The following is a 26816-nucleotide window of genomic DNA, read 5'->3' as shown; positions in this document are numbered from 1 at the left end:
TGAATTTCCTTAACACATTGACATAAAAACACATTGTGTGTGATATCACTGCTCTTCTTCAAAAAACTGAAACAGAAAACTAATCAAAGTGAGCTTCTCCAAATAAGACCAATATTGACACACCCACTGTAAATGCCTGCAAAAGTAGCAGGCAAATCTCTTATTCTTTTTGCCAAACCTTGAAAATTCAGGAGAATTCCACATTCAGTTCTCCAGGCTGAGAATTAACCCATTGACAGCAATCTGTTTGTACCACTGTTCTTGTCAAACAAAAGTGATACTTAACAGTTTGAACCAGTAGATGTTTTTTTTAATCTATAAGTTTCTTTAAGTGAAACTTCCACTTTCATAAACATGGAAAACATACTCACTCCGTACAGTTAGTCAGCATTAATTGTTCAGTGCGAATGTAACTTAGAAGGTCAAGGTATGGACATATTGAATCTAAAGTCCAATGTGAGTCACGGAGTTGTTCTGTTCAAAAACAGAAAAAATAATTGAAGAGACAAGCTATACAAATTAATTATGCTTTAAAAAGTTTCTTTATTCAAGTACCTTTCACATACTGAATGCCAATAGGGAGAGCTTTTTCTGGTTCATTGCTTAGCAGATAGTACTTTATAGTTTCAAATATATCACCGAGTGCCTCAGTTGTTTCTGCCAATCGCATACACTCTTCTACATCAGGAAGATTACACTAGAAAACAATGATTTTGCTAAAGAATTATTATAATATTTAAATAATTATCTAAGGTGCACAAGAATACATAACATTTAGATCAATCTCTCTCTGAAAAGATGCCTCCATACACCAGGCATAAAGGAAGCCATTTAGACCAGAGAACAGAAGAGGTAGTTCTCTAACTTGAACACAATTAACATCTGTTTCAGTTGTTAATGATTGCAAACTTGCTACTACTGCTTAATAGATGTTGAACATTAATGAAGTTAATGGAGCAGACTCCTTCACTACCAAAAAGAGGGGAGGGAGGATTTAAGGAAGTTACAGATCTAAGAAGTAAAACAAATTCGGGGTAGTAGATAAAGGTGACCTACCAAGATCTGGTTAGGCTACACAAGTAATGAGGAGGCTATGAACCCTACAGACAAGTAATTCTGATGATCATAAGCTACTTGTGGAAGTAACTTGTGCCATGGAAACAGTGAACAAAATAGAAAGCAAGATTAAGTATACAACATATAAGACTGTTAGTGACAAAAATCTTAAAATTTTTATTTGGCCGTGGTCTTAAATATTCTGAAATTAAGAAACAAATCAACACACAAGCTCTGCTAGCATTCAGATGAATTCTTTTTCAACATACCTTTTCATGTAGGTCATTTCTTTCAGCTGTGCATCCAGGATAAAAAGCACAAAGTTTTATCAACTGCAGCTTATTATCAGGAATCATCATAAGAAGATCAGCTGCTAAGTCCCTGCATAAGCAAGACAACATACAGTTACTCTTGATTGTTTGTAGAAAGAATGTGAAAGAGTTTTCCACTTACTGCTTTACAGAAGAAAACAAACAATACAGCTACTTTCAGATGAGATAGAAGCAACAAAGCAACTACATATGAGTCTATTGTCTATTTTTGGTGCAATAAACAATGCAATAAACAATAAACAAAATTACACACTTCTCTCTTTCTAGAAACAAGCAATATACCTGTATCCAAGTGATGGAAAGCTAAAAGGAAGACATTGAAACAATAATGAACAAATCTTGAACAAATTTTTGTTTTATATTCTCACTTTGAATACAGAAGAAATTTTGAATATGAAATAACTAAATAACAACAGCATATCCCAGAATCAGGTAAGCCTACTTGAATAACAGAAGAAATCTTTCCAGTGCCTTTTGACAACCTAGAAAACCTAATGCCAAAAGATCTTTGGAAGATGTGTTATACAATTACTATGAAATAGCCATTTTTCCAAGACACAAAAAGACTTTGAGAATATAGCATATTTCACAAATTTTCAAGATCTCAGAGGGCAGTGAGGGACTGGAAAGGTTGCTGGGAGAAGCTGTGGATGCCCCATCCCTGCTGGCATTCAAGGCTGGGTTCAATGGGGCCCTGGGCAGTTAGACCTAGTGGGTGGCAAACCTGCTTTTGGCAGGGTGACTGGAAAAAATCACTTGAATAAGCAATACCTATTCTATTTTTAAAATTGACTAGAAACTGCTCAGCTGAAAACTAAAATCAAATGTTCATTAAAAAATTCAAAGAAACACTCATAAAATGGCCTCAAATTGTGTTATGTAGAAGAAAAAATAAGGTGGCTCTATCAGGTTACACAGAATTCAGTATTTCAAGTAACATATTACTTGCCTTCTGAAGAAAGTTCATTTTAACTGTACTTAGATGCTAAACAAATAAAATAAAATTAAAATGGTGTTCATAAACTCTCACTCATTTACTCTGAACAGCTGCGTGTTTTTCCTGTGGCCGCAGATTGGGAGGGGCATTCATATTTAGTTTTGACTTTTTTTGTTTGGATTTCATATTTTCAAGCACTTCTAGAAAAAACATTCCATCAGAAATTGATTTCATTAGTTATCAACTTATTCCTTGAGGTCTCTATAATGTTTCTCTGAAACAAAATGTTTCCAGCTGGTGGATATTCTTAAAAACAAGAACTGGTGCAAAGAAGTGAGCCTTTCAAATAAGCTCAGAGGCTCTCAAGCTCCATCTTACCCATGCATGATCACATGCATACAGAAAACCAAAGGATACTACTCTATGCTGTCAGTATCTGTACTACAAAATATGAAGAGACTCAAGAATTTCTATCTTTTTATTTGCCTGAGCAAGTTTTAAGTTTAGAAGCAAAACTGAGGCCCAATCACATCTGTTTAAATACGTGGTCTATTGAATGTAAATTCTGCAATAACTGTACAGCTGCCAGATATATCTTAGCAACATTTTATTGGTAAAGAACAAACAGACCAAAAACATATCTTTCCAAGCCACTACAAGTAAGAAGAAAAAAAATCTAGCAGAGAAATGAAATTTCCCTGTATGTAACAGAAATAACCGACTCCTCCAGCTTAAACATTAATTTCATTTTCAAATCTTGTCAGCTGCCCTGGATATCCAGTTTCAGTATAAAGTAATTCCTCAATCTCTTGTGATTTTAAGTCGTCAAACAAGAACTTAGAATCACTTTGCAGATCCTGCTTAAATTTCAGTGTCTTTTGATTTTGTCATTCAGTACTAGCCTCACTTTATCCAAAGCAATCACTTTTACTCAGTACAGACTAGGACTTATTATGCTAATTAGTGCCCAAATAGATATCTAGCTTTTTCAGTGTTATTTATACTGTAAATGACAATGACTCTTCTCTCACTTGAAGTCCACACAATCTATTGTGAGGTTAAAGTAGAATGTTTGCGTTCTCTGCACTTCATAGGTGCAATTTCGATTCAAGCAGAAATTTATCTACTCACAGTGGCCTGGTGTATGTAAGCCTCAGTATGAGACAGACCATTATTTTTTCAGGGGAGGGGAATAAACAAATCTTCTTTGGAGTAAAAAATTCTTACCATGTTGTTACTGTCATACATTTTCTTGCTAGTAATTCTAGGGCATAATGTGTTGCTTGTGCTGCTCTTTCTCCTAAGACAGTACCCACACTGATTGCCAACTCCAGCTCATTTCCACGAATCAGGTTTGCCACTGCAAGCTTGCTCAATGAAAAAATTGTATAATTAAAGGACACAATCATTTTTGAAGATTCACCATGTTCAGTACATGACATTCATTTACAAGACTGCTTTTTTACAAAAAGGAATTTTAAAAAATGCATTAAATAAACTTTTCGCATAAAATTTAGGCCTCTTGTATGCGTAGTAATTACATATCATATTTTAATCAGTTTTCAAATAATCTAATAGATTTCCTTTTGCAGATACTTCCTTCATTTGATCAAAGGGATTAAACTTCATACATAAAGGAATCACTATCATAATTGCTAAGTTCTAGGTAAGGACAGTAGTATTTGGAATAAATATTTCACCACCCTTCTTGCTGAAATGGATCTCCAAAAAAAAAAAAAAAAAAAAAACCACAAAAAACAAAAAACCCAGTAATGTCTCTCCTGTACATATCCTCTGGGTAACTGGAGTTGCTGATAGGAATAGTAGAACATTAAACAGCAAGACTATACAAAACTTCAAGTGTATAATTTGAAATACAGACATTAACTGACAACTTGGTCTTCAGAGAAAGTAGGATTTTACTCATTTGAAGGAACAGCAAAGTTAGAACATGTTCGATCAGAAGCAAAAAAGACCAAAGAGCAAGGAAAAGAGGTAATTTAAAAAATTATAAGAAAACGAAAATCTTACAAGTTGCCATTTTTTTGGCCAAGGTTTTTTTTTTCCTATTGACTTTGTTTATATCAAATTTGGTGGAGATCACATTCTTCATAGTGCAATGAAGTTCCAATTCTGAATAGGTATTTTGGGTCACAAAAACAGTAAACAATAACGCTGTGAATATGTATATATGCAACATATCTAGGTACAGTGTATTACAGAATCACAGAATGGCCAGGGTTGGAAGGGATCTCAAGGATCATATATACTGCCTTTACTAAAATTCAATTAAACAATATATTACGAGGGCTGCTTTGAAAGCAATGTCATTTATTTTATTACACTGTCCCATGATGTCAGAGGCAGATGTCGGTGATACAGCAGTGTAAATTTAACATTCCCACCAATATCCCATGAAACATTTTTGTTGTGTATCAGATGGCAGCAGAGGTAATCTGACAAAATGGCATTTGACATGGAATTGCACGTGAAGCAAAGATTGCAATTTAATTCCTCTATGTGGAGAAAAAAAAAAAAAAAAAAAGCACCTACTGACTTTCTTTGATGCTTGCTGCATGTTTATGGAAACCAAACAGCAGATATTAGCACAGCGAAGAGCTGTGGGGGGCTTATCAGCAGTGGCAACAACAGGTCACCTCCACTAGTTCAGACTGTTACAAGCACGGCATGCTGGCTCTTGTTCATCACTGGAGAAAATGCATAACTAATGGTAACAACAAACAATGTTTTGTAGCTGACAATCTGTTCTATCAAACAGTGTTATTGTGCTCTCTGTATCTGTTGTTGTTTCCATGGAAATAAACAGGAAGCACTACTTTAGAAGAAACCTTTGTGTTCATTAGAGAAATCCAGAATTAAAAAAAAATCAGGATTTTGCCACTACCTTCAATATTGTAAAGATCAAGCCTGTGTATAAAGAAATACAAAGGAAAAAACAAGTTTAACTAGCAGCATTTAGAATGCAGCACGCACATTTGGAAAAACAAAATACAAACCAGATCATCAATATGTGGTGATATAAAAAGTCAATGTTGGCTTTCTGCAAATAAAGAGTTAAAAAGAAAAAACGGAAAGGAGAAACGAGAAGTTACCTCTATGTTTTCAACAGCCAGATGGCAACACGCGGCAAGCACTGCATGGCCATCTTGGAAATACCACTCTGCCAGTTCCTCACTGACCTTCTGAAGAAGCCTGCAGTTAACAACATATGAATTCAGCAAAATAACGTTAAGCTTTAAATTTAAATACAAGTTTGCTTATGTATCCTGAAATTTCTATATTTAAATTACAAATAATGACATTCTAGTCAAAAAAGCTACTGGTTTGAACTGAATCCATCTATGCTAATGCACATTCAAGTGGATTGGTTTCACAAAATCAACACCAGTACAGCAATGCCTCAGACTAAGAAAAATACAGTACATGGAGAGAAACTTATGCAGTATTCACAAGTACAGGAGTAATGTCCAATTGCTCAAAACCTATGCAGGTACATGAAGTAACCACACAGTCTCCAAGCTCCTTTTGTTAGCAAACATACAGCTTGATAATGTCACAGAGACTTTTGAGCATTGTTCTGAACAAGGAAGGAAAAGTGGCTTCTGAGGAAAAACACCAAAGCTTTCAGGAGAAGATGTATAAAATATGTGGTCTCCCAGATACTACTTAATAAAACTTACTCTACATTTTCCAAAAACTCTAATGAAATAAAGCTAAATGTTTAAGGACATATTTAAGTGTATAAGAATGTTCCTTGCAATAGCAGTATATGTATAATAAAAAAATAGCCAGAAAGGGGCAATACAGGGGAGATTACACAGTACAGCATCCGTTGGCTCCATGAAATAAACACTAGAAGATGTAGTTTTTTGTTGTCAAATTTTGCATTGCCAGTTCCAAATTAAACTACTAAGATTTATTCCACTTGATGATTTTAATTATAAACTACAACAACTTACGCATTATAATCATCTGTATTGTTTAAATCAGAATTGGAAGATCCACTCATTGTGGAGAACGGTGTATTTCCTTCACAAGCTGCCTGCAAGAGCATAATGTGACAGATTCATGAAAATGTGAATTATAACCAATCACGTGATTTTCAATAAGAATAAATCTGAGCTCTCTAAAAATTCTTCTAAAGTTCAACTATAGCAAAAGAAGTGTTTAAATCAACAAACCTATTCATAGTAAAGTTTTAGCCTGGTTTTATTCAGCTACACAAGGAAGTCTACAAAAGCAAGAGATCTCTTCTATGAGTTTGTAGACAGTTTTTTCAGGTTTTGAATCAGCTTCAAATGGATAGTGAGGGCTGCTAGCTTGGCCACTAGGAACAAATGGCTGTGACTGGAAGATGAAATCCAAGGACATAATTTAGTAGGCATACGAGCAAATCCAGAAAAGCCAAAGCAGCATAAGCAAAGCCTTTTTTGTTTCTTTAAAACCTGACAGTTCAAGAAGCTGAATTAAGCAGGCAAAAATTACTCAGAAAATAAAGGAACAATGATAAATGGAAATGAATTACCAGTCTTGCATGTTTTGCATACCCTTTAACTTGCATTTACAAGGTGATTATACTGTTTTATCGTATTAATTTAAAAGGTTACCTGAATACAAGTGCTGATTTCCTATGTTTATTACTAATACAGCTGAAAAATTTCACCCTATGATTCTGGAGGAAGAAGTATAACTAAGGCTTTGATGGAAAAATATGAAAAACTAAGAAATTTAAAATAACAGATTGATAAGAGTCAGGTTATATATATTTTACTTTAACCTAGCATTAATCATCAGTTTTTATTATAGCTGCCCCTTTGCAATTTAGAAGAATCAGGCTTAAAATCAGTGAGATGCATTTTTTATGACCTTAGTAAAAAAGCGGCCAATAGAGCACGAAAGTAAAAAGCAGGGTTTCGTTAGTTAGCAATTTTATAATGTGAACAGAGCTAGTCTTTTAAATATGCTTGTCGTCTTCAGAGTCAGAAATGAATAGCTAAATGCTATTACATACACTGGTATATGTAGTATACCTGTGCAACAAGTAGAGCCTCTTTCAGCTGTCCTCTTGAACTGAAGAAAGCAACTAGTTTCTTCACGTCTCCAGTAGCTATACAGTATGGGATGGCATCATCACTTTCTTCCTGAATTAACTGATCAGCTCTCCTAATTAAAGAAATGAATAAATAAACAAGAAAGATCTAGGTATAAAATTGACCACTACACTTCATGGTATAGGTGTTAGATGAAGTTACAGAAAGTTCACCAAAACCCATCTGCATTTGCAAATCTCAGAAGATGCAAGCTTTAAGGATACTGCATTCTACCAGACAAAGATTTGAGTTGAACTTGTAGTTTATGCTTAGCTTTTTAACTCGATATCCACAATCACATTTGTGTTGAAGTTTCTGACAGTTTCAGGCCAAAGCTTACTGAAAGAAATGTAACATTGCTAGAGTGCTGTAACAGAAGCAATTAATACTAATACAAGTATTTCATCTTAGTACTTGTTGCGTTACTTTAAATACAGAAGCTACAACACAGCACTTCATTTTCATCACTTTACCTTTGCATTAACTTCTTCCAATATTGCATCGATACACCAGGTGCAACTGAGAGAGCTTTATCCCACTAGAAGAAAGCAGCAATATGTTTTTCCTGATGATTGTACGTCGGGAAAGTGCTGTATCTTTAATTATTTTTTTATATTTCTTCCATTACAATAAATTTGTCAAAATGTTAAAAGTGTAATAATGAGCTACAGATTGGTCTTTGTATGTTAAAAACAATTTAACTGGAGCAAGATCACTTTTCAAGATTTATTTTGCCTTTTGTTGCTATACCAGATGGTTTTCATAATCTTCTGTATTTAATTCTTTTCAGTAATTTTCTGATATTTTACCTCTCCGAGCTCTACCATCAGTTCACAATACCGCTGAACTTGTCCTAATCTTAAATGTATTTCTGCAGCTTCCTTAAGCGTTTCCTTCTTACTTGGTGCACCAATACCGCCTCCAAACTTGGACATTTTTACTGCTGTCAGTTCATGCGCTTCAGACTGATTACAGAAATGAAGGAAAAAAAGAAATAATTCAGTTAGTTTGCAATGAAGAAAACAAGTTTTGTTAAGAATGCATTATAGTCAAACATTACAATGGAATACAAAAGCGATAGTTTAAGAAAAACTCTTCTCAGAATAGCATAGACTTTCCTTGTTATGTCCTTCAATCTTTTACATATTTTGGTTCATTCTCAACCATTCTCTGATACGTAATATCACCTCACCTAAATGTCCATTACAAGCATCTCTCTATTTTGAATCTAAAATGTTCCCAGAAGTCATAGTTATTATTCTTCTACTGATTTCCAAATAAAGAAAGAATAAAGACAGTGGGTTTAATGTTCTGTCACACCCGTATGACCAATAAATAACTGATATTTCTAACAACTGCAATTTCTATTCTGGTTTAAGAGGTAAGAGCAAATTCCTCCGCTATCTTACTTTGCTACGATGTAGTTGCTATAATCACAGTTAACATCTGCAATAAAAAGTTTCTATCACCACAGCCTTAAGATACATAAGGCTACTCCTTAATAAGAGTCTTCTGACTTACACAAAAAAGACAGCATGCAATAGCAAACAGCACATAATACTCAGTGGGTATTTAGTCCTTTAAGGTGGCAGTTAAGCATGACCTCATTCACACAAATAAATCACCTTCCTCTATTTCCAACTCAGTCGTTAGAACATGGGATTGTTTAGTTTCCCTGAGAAGTCCCTGAAACAACCACATATCTTCGTATTCTGTACAAATTGTACATTTGATTGCATATTCACATATAAATAATTCCTGGTACTGGAATTTTGCATTCGTATCTGCATCAGTCTAAAGCTATGCATTTCCATTAACGACAGGTTCTTGCTTTTCCACTCCTTCCAGACAGCCTATTTCTGCTGCCTCTTCCCTATTTTTCACACATAAATATCCCTGTCCCTCATATGGACACATATAAACTTTGGGTCTATATTACAACATAACTTTACTGAGTATAGGATATAACTTAGAATTTTAATATAGTATTTATCAAATCACTACAGACTCACCTAGAAGCCCCTGTTCTAACAGATCAGTATTGCACAGAGAACTAACGTTGCACAATAATTTTCACACATGAAGTTGTGATCACACGCTATTTTAAGAGTGAAATAATAAACAGATTATTAACAATTTTCACATAACATTTATGTTTCACTTACCATTCTAAATCTAACAAGATGTTTGACATGCATAATTCCTTTGCAGTAATTTTGTGGAAGCAGACTATCATCCTGTCCTTTTATTACAGCAACTAAATTCCACAAATTTTTGCTGCCTCCTGGAGGCTAAAATTGTTATGGATGAAAAAGAAAGTTGTATTACAATAATATTCAAGAGAAACAAAACTTGCTGAGACCTGGAGAAATGCTCGCCGATCAATTCCAAGGAATATAATTCCAGACTGTTTTAAAATTAAAAAGTTTACTATGAAAACAACATTCAAGATAATAAAACCCCTTCATTTCTGAAGACAGAAGATACCGTAAGATTCATGAATTTAAGTATTTGCTTATGCGTAGTCACAGCTGAAGGCTCATCATCTTCCTCTTTTCTTTCCTAGTGGATACTAGCTATGTTGTAATTAGTGCAGGCATAAAACAGTACCTGCTGGGTTGCAACGGATATCCAAGAAGTTGTTTACTATCTTTTGTGGAAGAAATGCATGAGCCAGGTAAACAAAAAACAAGCCCAAGTTCAACGCAAAATCCAGTTGTCTGCATTAAGAAAGAGACACGACTGGTGCATCAGTACACAAGTTCTTACAGGTTACAGTGATATTTTTTGAGTTTTTTTTCCTAAAATTTTAAGCATTTACACTGGTCTAGTATTGCAATATTTGTCTGTAAAAGGACGATAATGGCTTTATATTGAATTAATACTTGAAGGGAATAAGTAATTAGAAATGCTTACCAAAAAAAAAATCATTAAGCCTTTGACCTGAAAGAACCTTTATAAGAATAAAAAAAATGACATGTTTAGAAGCCTTGTTATTTTTGAGCTGGTAAAAACCAGAAGAATCTACTCACAGTAGTTTAAGCAGGTGCTGGACTTAAAAACCACTGAACAGCTGATGAGAAAAAGCTATTCTCTGAAAACTTTAGTATTCTGTAGTATAAAATTCTAGTATTCTAGAATTAACATAAGACATCAAAATATAGCATTTTCATCAAACAAGGAATTGTATAAGAACATTTTAAAGGAACAGTCAGGAAATTTCAGGATTTGCAATTGAGGAAGAGTGTTTCAGCATCATATCCTAAAATTTAGCCAGAAATCAAAGCATACACATATTTTGCATGAAGTTGGTCTTTGTAGATCAGCATATTCATTTACAGAACATCAGTGTCTCATACAAACTGTAATCCTAAGACATTTTTGGCCTTTTTCTACCTCAATTTCAGCTCCCATGCAGGTTAAGTGCTCACAGAGATTCAAGAGTTGATAATTTTAACTCAACTGCACCAAAAAGCTACAGTGATTTATAGGAAATTCTACTCTGCAACAAAGCAAAGTCAACAGATGGACACCCAAGCAAAAGTGGCTTGCATCTACAGCTGTTAGAAGATTATACAGCAGTCTGGTATCACACAGACTCTGGTACTTTAAATCTTATCCAGCAACCCTTTGGCAGATTAAAATTCAGTGTAGTTTGATATAAAATGTATTTTCATTTGCTTCAACAGAGAAGTCTAATTCATATTCTTATGAAAAATTAAGCTGTTCCATCTATTTCCCTTTAAGAAAGCTTGGTCTTCACAAATTCAGTCACACATTCTTGCACGCAGAATTATTAAGAGAAAGATTTGATTTCTGCTTGTTTTTTGAGTTCCCTTCAATAAAGAGAGAAAAGAACAGCAGAAGAAAAAAGCTTTTGTTTTGGAGGTTGACTTTACAGGAGAAAGCAGGACAAACTGCCAACAGTATGTTGTCTAACATCCTTAAGGTGTCGCAATGATCCTTAAGTTTATAGAATACTTACAGAAAAACATTCTGAAAACCACCTTAGTTTTTCTTCTCGAGGATTTCCTACCATCTTTTCCACTTCTTGCTTAATATCTCTGGAAACTTTACCACACAGCAAAGGAGGAGCACCAGATTCTACAGCACGATCTAATACACATAAAGATTCATAAATTATATATGCATACATAATTTTAAGTACAGTAACGTGTATAACATTCAAAACAATTTACTTACCTATATTACCAATAACCTCATCCCAACATCTATCTGCTAAGATATTTATTGGTAGAGGATTTATAAGCGGTGTCAGTGACCAAAGTCTCACAGTAGAGTCACGAGAGCAAGATGCCATAGTAAATGGTCGACTAGGATGACACGTTAATCCTAGCAGAGATAGAATTTAAAAGCGTGGTCAAGTACTTAAAATTCATTTTAATACAGAAAGAAAATATATTTTAAGTAATACCATATACATCTGCTCCATGATCATAAACAGTGTCCAAGCACGTTCCATCTCTTGTGTCCCAGATTTGAATTGAATAGTCCCAACTGCCAGATATCAGAAGGTATGGAATTTCAGGATTCCACATCAGTCCTCGTACCGGAGCTCTATGTCCACTAAGAATATTTATACACGCATCCTGTGTGTAATCCCATATTCGAACAGTACTGGAACAGGATACAAAAGACGTATGGTCATTAAATCATCTACTGAAATGACACTTACTTCAGCAACATTCTAAGCTTCAGAATATTTACTTATAATTACTTCTGTGAAGATTTTACAAAAGAGGCTGGAGTTAATGCCCAGCATTCTGAATCTGACCTACAGAGAGGTCTGACTGACTGTATTATTCCCAGAGCTTCTTAAAGTGCCAGTGGCAGCAAGAGCACAGAGCTCAAGTCATTTTGACAGCCCTTTGTGATCTTCTAATAGTTCAGAAATACACACCCATCATCAGAGCCACTGCAGAGGATGCCTTCTCTCAAAGGAGACCATCGTACATGAAACACCTTTGCAGTATGTCCAGTAAAAACTTTCAGTGGCTGATCAGAGCTAGTTGCCAAGTAATAAACACGAACATTTTTATCCTCACAACCAGTAGCTATCATGTCTCTACAAAATAAAAATTGTAAATCATTAGTCACTGGAATCATAAGTATTTATGATTTTGGAGTTTAAAAATAAATATGATGCATATTTTGCAATTCACTTTTAAAAATAACTTATTTTTGTTTGCCTTTTGTCTTTTTATAATGCCATTACTAATAACCTCATGAATAGATGAAATCAGAAAAAAGGGTGAAGAATAGTGTTTGTACAGGAGTCTAAATCAAACACTTCTGAATATAGTGAGTATATCGTATTCAGAACTCAAAATAGAATTATTACTAGATTGAATTACTGCTGCTTTATGATTTAATGAAATAGAAAAAAGAATGTGAAAGAAATCCATAGATTGTGAGAGTTCATATCTATCTCAAAACCCAAGTTTCAAAATTAAAAACATAAAAAGTAGAGGAGAGTGGAACAAGTATTCAAGGAGGATAAGGCCTACAACAGAGCCCTTTCTTGTCCCTTCTTGCAGATTTCTTACATGCTATTAGAACAAACTGCACATTGGGAAACTCACCAAGAAACAATCTGATAAAATTCAGGGGAGAAGCAAAGAACAGCCTTACTACAGAATTATTTTAAAAACCACTCATGAGAACTCCAACATTAATTAGAACTCGAGTATTTGCAAAGAATTCTTTAGTTATTTTAAAGGTCTTACACCAATATATTGTTTTTCAAATACTACTTTGTTTGTCACTGGGGTAAATGCTGCCATACTTTTTTTAAAATCAATGCTTATTATCAGTTTATAATATTGCACGATGTACAAACATTTAAAATTTTAATGGAAGAGTTTCTTCATGTTCTGCTTTGATTCATCTTTGCTTTCAAACTGAATATGTAAATCATTAATTTAAGACCTCTAATTGATACAAGGCTCTTATTCAGCTATATTATTTATAGTCATAGAATAATTATCAGCTACTCTTCAAAGCGTAGACACATTGGGCTCCTTCTAATGACACTTCATAGAATGGGCACAATTCTCTAGATGCAAATTCGTTTATAGACATAAATATCCATAAACAGCTATCAAAGTAGTATAAGGTATTCTCAGAACTGGACAGTTGGCAAGAATTAGACGTGTCAGAAATGCATCAGGAATTTGTTAAATATTAAGGTTTTTGTGAGAAGGATCTAACAGCATGATTCTATTATATAATGCAGTACCATAGAAGCTGCCAGAACTGAAAGGCATTTTGCACTGTAATGGTTTTCCTAGAAATAATTACCATCTGAGAGACAGGAACTTATTGGCTCAGGCATAATATGATGCCCTAGTGGATGTCTAGGGTGTTCAACAGTAGTTTAAGAGATTCTCATGCCTTGTCTAATTGCAGTACATACATTTCCAAAACAGGTTACATAATGCCTTGTCATACAGGTCTGCCATTAAACGGCATGATACTCAATTTGTTTTTCTTTCTTCTAGTTTAAAGATAGATTTTTTAGGAATCTATTAAGGAGTCTTTGTAAAAAAAATTAGCTTTCTGGGCATTGCTGGTAATCCATTTCAATAGTAAATATTAATTATCAGGGTTATTTTCCACTCACTTGTTGTTTTGACTCCAGTCACAGCCAAACACTGCAGCTGGATGTTTGTACTTGTGAAGAACATTGCCATCAATGGTTCGAATAATACTGAAACCAATTACAATAGAATATTATGAGTATGCTATTCAAAAGTCAGCTTTGATTCTATGCAAATAAATACACAGCAACAAAAGCATACAGAAAGAAGCTTTTACTCCTACCCCTCAGCTACAGTTCCATATATTTCCCAGCAAAACGTTTAATTGGACTCCATCATCTATGAAACATTCCTCCAGCGGAGCTATAAAGTTTTCACACTGTGGTACCTCCATCCCTAAAGAATTCTTACAGCCCAGAATCTAAGTCATGATGATAAAACAGGTATGAACAGATCTTTTAAAAAAATTGATTTATTTCTGTATAGAATATGAAGTTTCTCCTCTTCTTGTTAGACTAGGGTTGAAAGAAAAACATTAGAAAGAGCTGAAAGGAAGATTTTTAGAAGTACTGAAACACATTACACAAAAATTCTTCCCTTGCATTTGATAGTTTTTGCAAATAAACTATTACCCTTCTATAATAATAAAATTGGAAATACTTTTTTGTTCTATAATAGTGATTCTTAAAGTTAAAAAAAAAAAAAAATGAAGACAAGGAAATAGCTTTTGAGCAGTGTCTGCTCTACCTACAGATAAAAAACAAAGATACATTTTGCTAAATAAAATCTATGAAACAGGTTTCAGTACCAAAATGTCAGACACCATTCCTTTTGGAAACACTTCCTTTATTGTAATTTTTATATCATAAAAATATATCCTAGCAAATACAGGAGATTAGTATATCCCAAAGTTTGTCCAGTGAGTAGGGTTTTAAAATTTATCACTGATGATGTTGTCAAAATCTACTGGCTTGAGATGTGCAATTTTTTTTTTTTCCTTCCAGTAACACTCACCAAAATCCATCATCGCTGCAGGTTGCTATTCTTTTGGAATCTTTATGACTCCAGGCAATGCAGAAGATCCCATTCCTTCCATGCTTCAAAAAATGCAAAATACCTATCAATAAGAAATAACTCACCCTTTTCTCTTATCTATTGATTTGTGCTTTTTTTCCCCCCTCTCCTATGGGCTCCAGCCGTTTTCTCCCACTAAAGTGTAATGTACAAAACCATGAGGTCCCAAGTGCGTAAAGCCATAGTGGGAGACACAGACAGTAGTAAAACTGTCCTAGTTTCCAGGACAGAAAACAAAATTGGATTAAGAATAAGCAGCTCATGAATCTGAAGCTTGAATAAATGCTAGCTACTTTATCAAATATCAAAATTAGTGAGAATGAGTAAGTGTGAAAACTTAAGTGAGATGTCCATCAGAACCAGAGGTCAAAAACAGTTGTTTAATAGTAGCAATGTGTCAATCTTCTGATGTGTTAGAACTCTTGAATGGTTGTTTGCTTTATTTTATTAAAGATGTTCTTTTCTACATTTGTCTTCTTAAACAGCAGCCTTTTCCTCTGACACAGATGTAGCCACAGGTAACTATGTCTAACACAAAGACTAGAGCTACATAGTGAGAATACAAAAAACAGTAAACTACAAAACATTGCGTGCCACTTGCATGCTCTTTCAGCTATTGCCCCAGGACATACACAAACCTGTACAGATTACTGGTAACGTAAGGCAAGATTCTAAATAAGCCACATGTTTTAGCATGTTTCAAAAGGCAGTTTTATTAGTCTAGACTTCAGCAACTGAAATTCTTTTCTAGGTTTAATGTTTCAAAATCTGGAACACCATCTCACTATTTTATGTTTTGATCCTCAGTTTTGAAGTCTATGTCCATATATATTTACACTTCTAAGAAAGAAGCCACATTGCTTTTGCTGTATATCACTATAGAACCACTTTTAAGATACTGCAGACTATCTGGTTCTTCACTACTCTCAGGTTGCAAACATTATCAGAGGAAGTAAAAAAGACTTCATTGGTCTCACAAACAAACTGGCACTCACATCTTTCTATTGGCTTTTGTTATAGGCTATTGTTCACATGTTTTGGTTTTTTTTTTAATTGCTACATTTATTTGGTACTAGAGGGAACAGCTAGTTTACATTCAATAGACAAAAAGGAAATAATCTTACCTCACTGAATCGTGTTATTATTTTGCCTCTTGAGATGTCCCAGATGAAGCCACCATTTCTGGATGTTGCACCTGCTATGCAGTTCAGATCTCCTTCAGAGAAAGACATTTTTAAGCTATCACAATTTATGTGAAATCAACAGTGGCACAAAACCAGTAGTTTTTCCACACTTTAAGGCCAGTATTTGATATTAAGTAGTAAATACCTGTTTCACACTTTTTCCTACATTCCTGTTTTGAACAAAGAGTAAATTAAAAGTTGTATAGTTGAAAAAAGTATTCTCAATGCCTGCTGAAAGCTTTGCTGTTAAAGTAACAAGAAAATAACGTTTGATAAAAGCATAAAACCTTGATAAAACCTTGATAAAAGACTCAAACTGAGAAACACATACAACTTCAATGCTTCAAGCAGATCATTTGCTGTTGAAGTTCCCTGTGTACAAATACAAACCATGCAAAATGCTGCACTTCTTTTGTTCTCCTAAATCTTGCACCAGGCAGCACCTGATGTAACAAGTCTGTACTTGAGTCTGTACTCATACTCTATGAAGTGGGAAATAACAACATAAGACTCCAGTGTGAGAATCAGGAAATCAAGCTTCTCCTCACCACAGTGAACGACTATGCCCGACATAGAAAAAAAAAAAAAAAGGCAATTTGTACAAGGGGAGTCTAGATAAAAGGTGCATATACAGAATGGAAAGAAATTCTGGTGGGACAAAGATAGAAAAAGTTCTTTTGAGACTAAAGTCAAGTAATGACAAATACTAGAGTATATTTTAATACCAGAGTATATTTTATGAATGAAGCTTAAACAATTGTACAAAGGTTGGGAGGAACTTGCTAGGAATAAGGGATGTGAAAGATGTTCTGTTGGAGATGGGTAACAATGAAGTGTAAGGAACTAAAGAGTACACAAGCTAAAGGACATGCTTTCAATTAGCCTAAATTTACTAATTTGCATTTTTAATCATTCAGAATTCAAATCTTGAAAGGCACCAATTCTACTCCTCCCCCTCACAAACAAGTTATTCTCTTTATGTGAGGTGCTAGTACAAACTGAAATTTTAAAAACAAAGATTTTAAAACAAAGCAACTGAAAAAATGGAACATCCTTTTTCACACTGTCATAATTTACACAGAGCAATTCAAATCATCTGTGAAGAACAAGGTGCAAGAGATGCTCTGATACGAAGTGCCAATTCATTTCATTTATATAGGCTACATTCAGCTTCCCATAACAATATTTCTTGTTAAGAGTTTGAATTCATAGGAAAGTCTGTTGAATTTCAACTTGAGGAAAAAAAAAAAAAACAATAAAATTTTATGTGCTATTTCTCTGCTATTCAGTCACATGAACCCTATGACATCAGTACTTCTTATCATAAATGTTCTCTTTAATTCAGCTAAATATGTTGCAGAACAGTTCCAACATCAAAATTTCCCACCAACTTCAGTGTCATCTAAAAAACAGTATTTAACAAAAAAGCAGTCTTTAATACACAGCTCAGTGATTAGAATACCACTTAAGGACGAGCCAGAACTAAACACACATATTCAACTTCTTCAGCATAAAATACAATTGGAACACTTCTAAACAATTGCCTCCCAGGCAAAGGAAGCCTTTTCATCACCTCTGTAACGTAACGTTAGAAAAACTGGAGCGTTTCCTTCCTACAGACTTAATATGAAATGCAGAGATCATTCCTCACACGGGTAAATCTGAACAGGTGCTGAAGAACTGGATTCTACAAGGCTTAAATATGTTACTTTGATTACATTTCAGAACTTTCAAGATACCCTTCTGTCTAAAATGAACATTTTTGTGACACAAATTGCTGCAAATCAATGCTGACTCAAGATCTTATATACCTTAAGCAAAATATTCTTACCTGGAGCCCACGAAATGGAATAAATAACTCCCTCATTACCAGGAGACGTGTAAACCGCTGTTAAAGTATTAATGTCCCAAACTTTTATTGTACCATCAAATGAAGCTGTAGCAAGAAGATCAGGGTTATCAGGTTTGAATTCACAATCAAAGATGGTCTCAGTATGTCCCTTTAAGGAAAAAAAAAGTTGAATCCATTTTTATTACACTTAATGTTTTCTCCCCAGAAGTCCATCTCTAGGTAAACTCTAAAATCAGCTCTATTAAAAGGCAATTAGACCAATTATGAGTTCAAAAACCTCTGCACATTTTGACTATTCAGTTAAAAGAAAAAAGGATTAAAATAGCTAAGACTATAACACTTTATCCTTTGAAGAACATTTTTAAAAACAGAGATATGTTACCCTAAAACAATAGGATGATGCAATGCCAGGGATGCATTGTCCATTGGAATTGAATTGATAATAATAATAATTAAAAAATCTAAACCTAAACAAAAGCAAGAGAAAACTGTAAAACAGAAATTAATGTTACCTTTCAGGTAAAGAGTATCTGACTAAAATAGTCCAGTTCTGTAGATTATAAGTTTTTTTTTTTTTAGAATTCCAGTGATTTCCATGTTCTAAAACCGGACATTTCTATATTGCAGTTTATACTTCAACCCTTCAGAACTTTCCCATCTTAACTGATTAAAACACTCTTGTGGAATTTAACTTGACAGGAACATGAGAAGCAAATAATAAACACAAATTTTTTAAGCCTCATTTGATTTACAGAAAAAAAAAAATCAATTAAAAATGAAAACAACATAAGCCTCTATTCAAACACATACTGGAGTACACCTGCAAGCTATTTAAGGTTTTCAAAGAAAACTGAGTGGAGAAAAAAATCCTTTTGAATAACGGACCAATCAGGGAAAAAGAGGTTCACTTAATATGCGATGAACCCAATCACAAACTTCTCCCTCAAAACAAGCTGATATGAGGGTAGATCCAAAGGTAATATTTCTTAGAAGTTCATGAAGTATCAGCAATATTTCAATTAGAACAAGCAAACAAACTTCATCACCACCAACCAGAAAACTCTTAAATCTTCATTTCTGAATGACAACAGATTTACGTAAGCCAAAACATCATTTCAAAACAGAAAAAAAGTGACCTACCAAATCTCTAAGGAAATTCCACTTTCTGGCTCCCAAGTCATAAAGGCCAACACCACCATCCATGAAACAACAGACAACATGGCCAGGAGGAAGAGAAAATGCTTGCTTTTGTGATGAAGTCGGAGGAGGAACAGCCTCACTTGTTGAGGATGTATGAGGATATTTAGTAGGAGATGGACACGAGAATACTTAACAAAAGAAAAATAGACAAGTGTTTCTATTTTTTATGTAATAATAGTTATATAGAGAAAATTTGTATTCCAGATACTTTATACATATATGCACATGTGCATACACACACACACACATATATATATATAAAGGGGAGTACAAAGCCTGGTCTGCTAAAGGACTGCATAAAGGGCTTTATCCCTTACACATCCATTCACTGGCATGAGAGGATGCTCTGTTTAACTAAGAACCACAGAACAACCACAAGATTTCAGAAAGTGACTTGACTATGCCAAGATTCACAAAAAATACTCTCTTAACTTGCTTGCATCATAATGAATAACAATCAAAAGTACACTTACACTTCTTCTTTGGAGGAGAACTTAGCACATGCAAACTATGGAAACCAGAATTCTTCAATTTTAAATTATCGATAGGTGCCGAACGTGAAACATTCCAAATACGTAACACACCAACGTGAGAATCTGAAGTTACAAATATAAAAACATGTTTTTATTTACTCTGTTTTACTGCATGTACATTATTTTTGTATGCCCTGTGCAGAGGGACTTGGGGGTCCTGGTGGATGAGAAGCTAGACATAAGCCAGCAGTGTATGCTTGGAGCCTAGAAGGTCAACTGTGTTCTGGGCTGCATTAAGAGAGGAGCGGCCAGCAGGGAGAGGGAGGTGATTGTCTGCCTCTACTCAGCTCTTACGAGGCCCCATCTGCTGTACTGTGTCTGTGCCCCCCAGCACAACAAGGACATGGAGCTCTTGGAACAGGTCCAGGTCTAAGGTAATGAGAGGGCTGAAGCATCTCTCCTATGACGAATGTTGAGGGAACTGAGCTTGTTTAACTTGGAAAAGAGATGGCTCCAGGGAGATCCTCATTGTGGCCTTCTAATACTTTAATGGAACATATAAATAGGAAGGGAAACAACTGTTTACAAGGGTGGATAGTGATAGGACAAAGGGGAATGGTTTTAAACTAAGACAGGAAAGGTATAGGTTAGATACTGGGAGGAAGTTTTTCACTCAGGGGGTGGTGACACACTGGAACAGGTTGCCCAGGAAGCCCCATCCCTGGAGGCATTCAACGCCAGGCTGGATGTGGCTCTGGGCCTGGTCTAGCAGTTGGCAACATAACAAATAACAATAGGCACGTTACAAGGGCATTGAAATTAAATGATCACTGGTCCTTTTCAACCCAGGTCAGTCTGTGATTCTATTTAAGGACAAAGAAGCAAAGAAAACCAAAACCAATGAATTAGAACTTAGGATCCTAAAAAACCTTGTAGGCAAGTACAGACACCTCTACCATAATTTCACTATTAAAAACAGTAATTAGTGATATTAATTATTTAAAATACAGCAAACATACTCTACAGAATTCCTGTTATAAAGCGTTCTCAAAGTTTAACTTTCCTTACTCACTGGTTCTTCTACCTTGACACTAATTTTTAAGGTATAAGAAAGAGGCAGGAAATAGTTTAAAAAAAATGATAAACTCCCCAAAGAACAGAGAAAGCAGAGGAGTAAGTGATGCACACTAGCACAACACTTCTTATTCCCAAGTAACTTCAGTATTATTGCTGAAGTCTGCATAAGGAAAATATTTAGCAACAGTAGTTAGAAGTCACTTCCATGTAAATACGTACACTGTTCAGCACAGTTTTCTATTCTTTTCCACACAGATACTTGAGGGGGCTTTTTTGTATAATGTATACTCTTCTGTTTGTAGAGATGTTAAGCAGCAGAGATCAAACCTTTGATATCAGTTTTGAAAACCAGATGCTACATTTATCACTTTCCCATAAATTGGGAAATAAAAGGCTTACCTCCAGTTATAAACATTCCAGGTGCACTAGGAACCCAGGCTAAACACCGAACAGATGCTGCTGCATTGGGAAAATTAAATTTTATGAGACAGAACGCAGATTCCGAATCAACCAGTTGAATGCCATTATGTAAATTAGCAACAAGAAGATAGTTATTGGACAAAGGGTCCCACTCCAGTGCTGTAACTGGATCTTCTTCATCTGCTCCTTTAAGAGGCTCTGGTCTTAAGACATGCTTCTGGTTTCGAAACCCTTTAAGAGCACAAGAATACAGATTATTTCAAAGTGATAACAAATATGTCCTTTGAATACTTTGCTAATTTCACTTTTGCCTCCCCCTGAAATTGTTTGTAGTCTGCTCTTCTGTTTGCTGCACTGAACTCAAGAAAGCTGACTTCGCAATATCTAACCTAAAGTAGTCCTGCAGATGACTATTTTGTTAATAAGCAAAAAACAGAAACAGCTGTTACTATGATTAATCAATTTATATTGAAAGAATATACATTGTCCCAATAACTACCATGAGTAAAAGAGGTATTCAAGATCAGGCTTATAGGAAGCCTGACAAAAAGACAGAACTCTAAAACAACATAGAAGCAAAGTAAGAGACTATTGAAAAATTCAAACTGGTCTACGCAGAATAAAAAAATTACTGGGAAAGAGTTCAGCAGAATTTTGTGTCTGCTCTCATTCAGTAACTGGTCAAAAATCTCAGTGTTATCACAAAAGGCAGAAGAACAAAAAAAAATGTTGTATGCTTTTCATTTAAATAATTTTTGTGATATACAAGAAGTGGATATAGTATAAGTTTTGAATGTGTGCAAGCATTCATAAAAATTTGAATGAAAAAAGAGCAGAATTACATGCATATAAAAACATACATACACAACAAAAACATATACATGTTTTACCATATCAGTTTTTACCTGGCTGAAAAATAGACAGACTTCCATCAGAATGTCCAAAGACTACCTTCCCTTTTCTATTTGGATGCCACCTAAACAGACAGATATCTGACAAGAAACTATGTGCTCCTTCATGTGCCGTTACCACGCTGAAAGGTCCTGAGATAGTCCAGATGTATAAGGGACCTCTGTGGGACACAAACGCAACTGCGTCATCTTCATTACAGCACCAGTTAAGTGACACAGGAATTCCTGAAACATACAGAATAACGATTTGAAATACACTGCCTTACTGTCAGGCCCAGTATCAGCAATCATCCTGAACACCTGTACAATTGTTCTTATACACAAATTATTAAACTGAAATTTAAAAAAACATAGGAACACCTTATGGTGTGAAAATAAACTACATTATCCAGAAAGTAGAAATATTTCTCAAATTATCTTAATGCTACTTTGATGGGCTGTAATTTATGATAGCTGTACTTGATTTCATTAGTGCCAAGAACAATCACACGAGGAAGGAGAATAGGCTTGATCCTATAAAGCATTCCTTTCTTACATTCACAATTCTATTCTCTACTATTTTTTTTTTTTTGTAAGCTGTTTGCAAAAGTGAATAGCAACATAGTAAATGCTAGCTTACAATTTCTATTTTTGCAAAACACAATGAAATTTAAAGATAAAAGACATTATTGTGACTAAACTGGAAATTAAGGCAGTTTCTTAATATTTACCTTTGGACATCTGGCAGTTTTAATTCAGTCACATAACACCTACCAATAGGGTCAGCAGGTTAAAGATTTCAAACTTAGCAACTCCAACACTAATTATCCTTGTAATTTAATGAGTGTCTGAAGGGGTAAACAACAAGACAAACTCTCCTCAAGCTGAAAATTCATAACTCTTCCAATTTGGACATATTTAAATGATACTTTTGCTGTCTTTGTTACTACCACATTATCAGGAGGTTTAAACAGATTATTCTAAAAATAAAATTATTTTTAGAAAATTTAAAATTAGAAAAAATGTTACTTGGTTGAAGCAGGATCAGTTTTTACATTGCTGCATAACTGGAGCCAATATTCTGTTTTGATTAGATCAAATCATTGTGTGCTTCCCTACTTATTCCTTCTGCAGCATATGCAAGACATAGAAGATACTCAAAGGTATCCTAAATACTCTCTTCAGTAGAGAGTAGCAAGTCCAAAAGTATCCTGGAAGAACTTGAGATACTGACTGTTCACAGGCAGCATCTATTTTCCAAGAACGTAAATGCAAGAGTCAAACACGGCCAACAAACTGGTAACGAAAACATAACCAGTTGGTTTTGACTGAATGATTCAGAACTGAACAAGAAAAGTTGACAGGTCTAGACATTTAACACTCTAGATGTCTACTACACTCTCCTAATCAGTAGTTTTAAGTGCTGAGATATTATGCACTTGGACAAGCATTAGAATATTTCAATAAAAACAGTCTTTCAAATTCATGGATATTTTCTATTTGGATCTGTTGACTGCTACATTATTTGCTTTCATTTTCGTAAAGTTACCATGAAAATACATGATGTAAGGTTTAAATCTTAACTATTAATCCTTTTTATAAGGATAAAAGTGTTTGTTTCTGCTCAACTAGAAATCAATGGCAACAAATTCCTGAATTGGTCAAGTACTTTATTCTTTCTTTTTGAACTGTTTTGAACTTTTTGTTCACTTTTTTTTTTTTCCATTTTATTTTATGTTGAGAATAGCTGTATGGAACAAGCATCTCCACATCTGAAATACCTTTTGTATCATCCAGTTTGGCCACGACTTTCTGTTCAGTCACATTCCAAATAATTACTAAACTATCTGCGCTGGCACTCGCAAACATGTCAGGATTGTGTGGACACCAAGATATGGCTGTGATTGTCCTCTTATGCTCAGACATAATTGCTCGGAGCTTGAATTCATTGTATTGGTGATCCAGCTAAACGAAAAGTCAAAATCCATTTTAGAAATAAATAAATATTTTGAAAATTCACCTTAAATATTATTGAGCAGAACAGTTCAGGCTTATAGATAGAACTATGATGGATTTAACTATTGACTACTTGATATCTCAGTAAATTAAATTATGTATTTAACTTACACTGAAAAGTTATCAAATATTCAATCAGCTCGAACAGTATTAACGTAAGTTACTATTTTCACTTACAATTATATTCCTTTAATAATTGCACTCAATTTTCACATAACGATTCTAAAGTACATTCTTTATAGGTAATCTACAAATGACAGAATAGAAAAATGAGTATGAAATTTTTCCTAAACTCTACACAAGTTTTTATTCTAATTCCACCATCAGTTTAACTTGCACAGTTAAAATAAGCTTATTCTGCAGTATTTCTCAGTCTGAACATTCCACATGACAGTATTTACATTTTTTATTCATTGGTGTACAGCAACTGGGAATTCTAAAAGACCACGCTGCTCTGCAGTTCAGAAACAGTGGAAGTAATAGCTTGTACCAAACAAAAGAAAGGCGGGCCAAGGAATTCACAACTCCACAGACCCATGTCCAAAGTTCCCAACAACAGATTAAAGCTACCTTAAAAGATTACTTTTACATTTCAAATGAAATCATGTAATTTCTTCATTTCCCTCTCAAAACCTGTTCTATTAGTGCATTTCATTCATCTCAGGCATTTGCTGTACTGAGTTTGTTTTTTTTTATGCAAATAATTCTGGACACATACAACTTCAAATACAACATTTAAATAATTTTTTGCACCTATTCTAACTAGCAGAAAAAATAATTTGGAAAAGGTATCTTGAATAGGAGGTTGAGTACTACACAGGTACCTTCTCAGCAGCAATCATGCTTCCAAACAAAAATATACTGAATGGGCTCAAAGTGATATAGACAGCAATGTTAAAACAAACAAACAAACAACTGGTCTGTTAAATAAGAAGTCTTACCTGATATACATAAATAGCAAGTGTAGCACAGTAGGCAAATCTATCCCCACTAGCAGCACAAACATCCTTGTTCCATGGCTGACATCCAGCAGCTAGAAGACCCACTTGTCTAACATGTGACATTTTTGCCTTTAAGACAGAAAATCATTAAAATACAGCATGAAAACATGTTACAGAACAGATCAACACCTTTCTGTTTCCATAAATAATTTATTCATTTTGTTCACAGGCTCTCTCAGCATTACAAAAGGAGGGGATTTCGATGCCCCTCATAAGAATCTCTTAGAGCTGTGGGATATGGGGAAGTTGGAAACAGTGAATGAAAATACGAATCATTCTCGAGTTGCACAAGCTGAAGCTGTTCTTCACTTTCCTCTGTAGTCAGATTTTAACACTTTCTAAATCAAAGCATAACGTCATCTCTGCTGTTCTTTTTTCATTACCCACAGAGGCATCTGGACAAAATAAACCATGTGCAACACTTGTGTGTTATGTCAAACAACAAACGAAGGATCTGGGGATGTTGGCAGCCAGCTGAACACAAGCAAGCAGTGTATCCGTGTGGCTAAGGTTGCCAATGGCACCCTGGCTTGTTTCAGAAACTGCACTGCCAGCAGGGGAGTAATCATTCTCCTGTACGCAGCACTGCTGAAGCTGCACCTCGAACTGAACACCTACTGTGTTTGGGTGCCTCACTGCAAGAAAGACATCGAAACCTGTACCAGAATGACCAGAGAAGGGCAGTGGAGCCATGAGGTGTTTGGAGCACAAGTCTTAAAGGGAGCGGCTGGGGGAGCTGGGACTGTTTACTCTGGAGAAAGGAGGCCCAGGGAATACCTTATTACAGTCTACAACTGCCTGAAAGGAGGTTGTGCTGGGCCTCTTCTCCCACAAAACTACAGATCAGACAAGAGGTTAATTGCCATAAATTGTTCTTCCAGGGAAGGTTCAGGTTGGATACAAAGAAAATGCTCAGAAAGCACAGTAATACATTGAAACAGACTGCTCAGCTCAAGGAGGTGTTCAAGAAATGCGTAGACCTGGCACTGAGGGACATGGTTTAGTGGGCATGGGTTGGACCTGGATGATCCTAGGGGTCTTTTCTAACCTATGCGATTCTATACCACTAGCTTAGTACAAATATGAATTACTTAACATCACCATGCTTTCAAGAGAAGCTAAGTTTCCTTAACTACTGTGAGTTGAGGAAAATAAAAAGCAAAGTTCACTACAGCACTACTGTGGTGCTGTTTAGCAATCTATGACTCCAGTGTCTGAAACAAGATTTTCCTCTAGATCACCTCTGCTAACTAGCATTACATGTCTGCACAAAGTCAGTCACTCTAACTACACATTTCCTCTACTGTGTATGAGGGAAATAATCATTTGCACAGAATTTAAAAGCTGTAGCAGAAAAGGTCCTTGGAAAACAAATGCCAGAGGAAAATGTATGTATATATATGAGAAACAATATTACAAAAGGAATCTCAAACTACTTTCTCCGCTCAGATTGAGAGGATAGCTGACCTTAACATAAGAACAGAAGTGCTCTGCTGAGCCAGATCAGTTACACATCTAGTTCAATATTTGATAAATGATTATATATCAAAAGGCTGCCTAGATATAGCAAGAGCCTGGTCATTTTTCTATGATCTATTTACATACCAAGAATGCAAACATCTGCAAAGGTATT

At 34.9% G+C, this 26816-nt stretch overlaps 1 protein-coding gene across 8 annotated transcripts in view; it reads right to left on the bottom strand.

Annotated features, from left to right (window-relative positions):
* WDR17 (WD repeat domain 17) overlaps positions 1-26816 on the bottom strand; it is a 45332-nt gene that overhangs the window by 4195 nt on the left and 14321 nt on the right. For 6 of the 8 annotated variants that reach the window (XM_048940979.1, XM_048940978.1, XM_048940973.1 and 3 more), the window contains exons 2-26: positions 25124-25252; positions 23948-24131; positions 22182-22412; positions 21256-21507; positions 19780-19902; positions 19247-19434; positions 18086-18254; positions 16195-16286; positions 15011-15093; positions 14080-14166; positions 12358-12522; positions 11872-12074; positions 11640-11789; positions 11422-11552; positions 9602-9727; positions 8246-8401; positions 7910-7974; positions 7377-7509; positions 6306-6388; positions 5439-5538; positions 3553-3692; positions 1671-1691; positions 1326-1437; positions 556-697; positions 372-474 (exon numbers count right to left, since the gene is read on the bottom strand). In XM_048940979.1, coding sequence (XP_048796936.1) covers positions 372-474; positions 556-697; positions 1326-1437; positions 1671-1691; positions 3553-3692; positions 5439-5538; positions 6306-6388; positions 7377-7509; positions 7910-7974; positions 8246-8401; positions 9602-9727; positions 11422-11552; positions 11640-11789; positions 11872-12074; positions 12358-12522; positions 14080-14166; positions 15011-15093; positions 16195-16286; positions 18086-18254; positions 19247-19434; positions 19780-19902; positions 21256-21507; positions 22182-22412; positions 23948-24131; positions 25124-25246 — 3362 coding nt within the window. In that variant the 5' untranslated portion in view covers positions 25247-25252. The remainder of the gene's footprint in view (positions 1-371; positions 475-555; positions 698-1325; positions 1438-1670; positions 1692-3552; positions 3693-5438; positions 5539-6305; positions 6389-7376; positions 7510-7909; positions 7975-8245; positions 8402-9601; positions 9728-11421; positions 11553-11639; positions 11790-11871; positions 12075-12357; positions 12523-14079; positions 14167-15010; positions 15094-16194; positions 16287-18085; positions 18255-19246; positions 19435-19779; positions 19903-21255; positions 21508-22181; positions 22413-23947; positions 24132-25123; positions 25253-26816) is intronic. The other 2 variants (XR_007376164.1, XM_048940974.1) reach the window with 2 other exon arrangements.

The sequence above is a fragment of the Lagopus muta genome, chromosome 4, assembly GCF_023343835.1.
Source record: "Lagopus muta isolate bLagMut1 chromosome 4, bLagMut1 primary, whole genome shotgun sequence".
Lineage (NCBI taxonomy): Eukaryota > Metazoa > Chordata > Aves > Galliformes > Phasianidae > Lagopus > Lagopus muta.
Note: the sequence above shows the minus strand (reverse complement) of the source record. Positions and strands in the feature narration are given on the sequence as shown.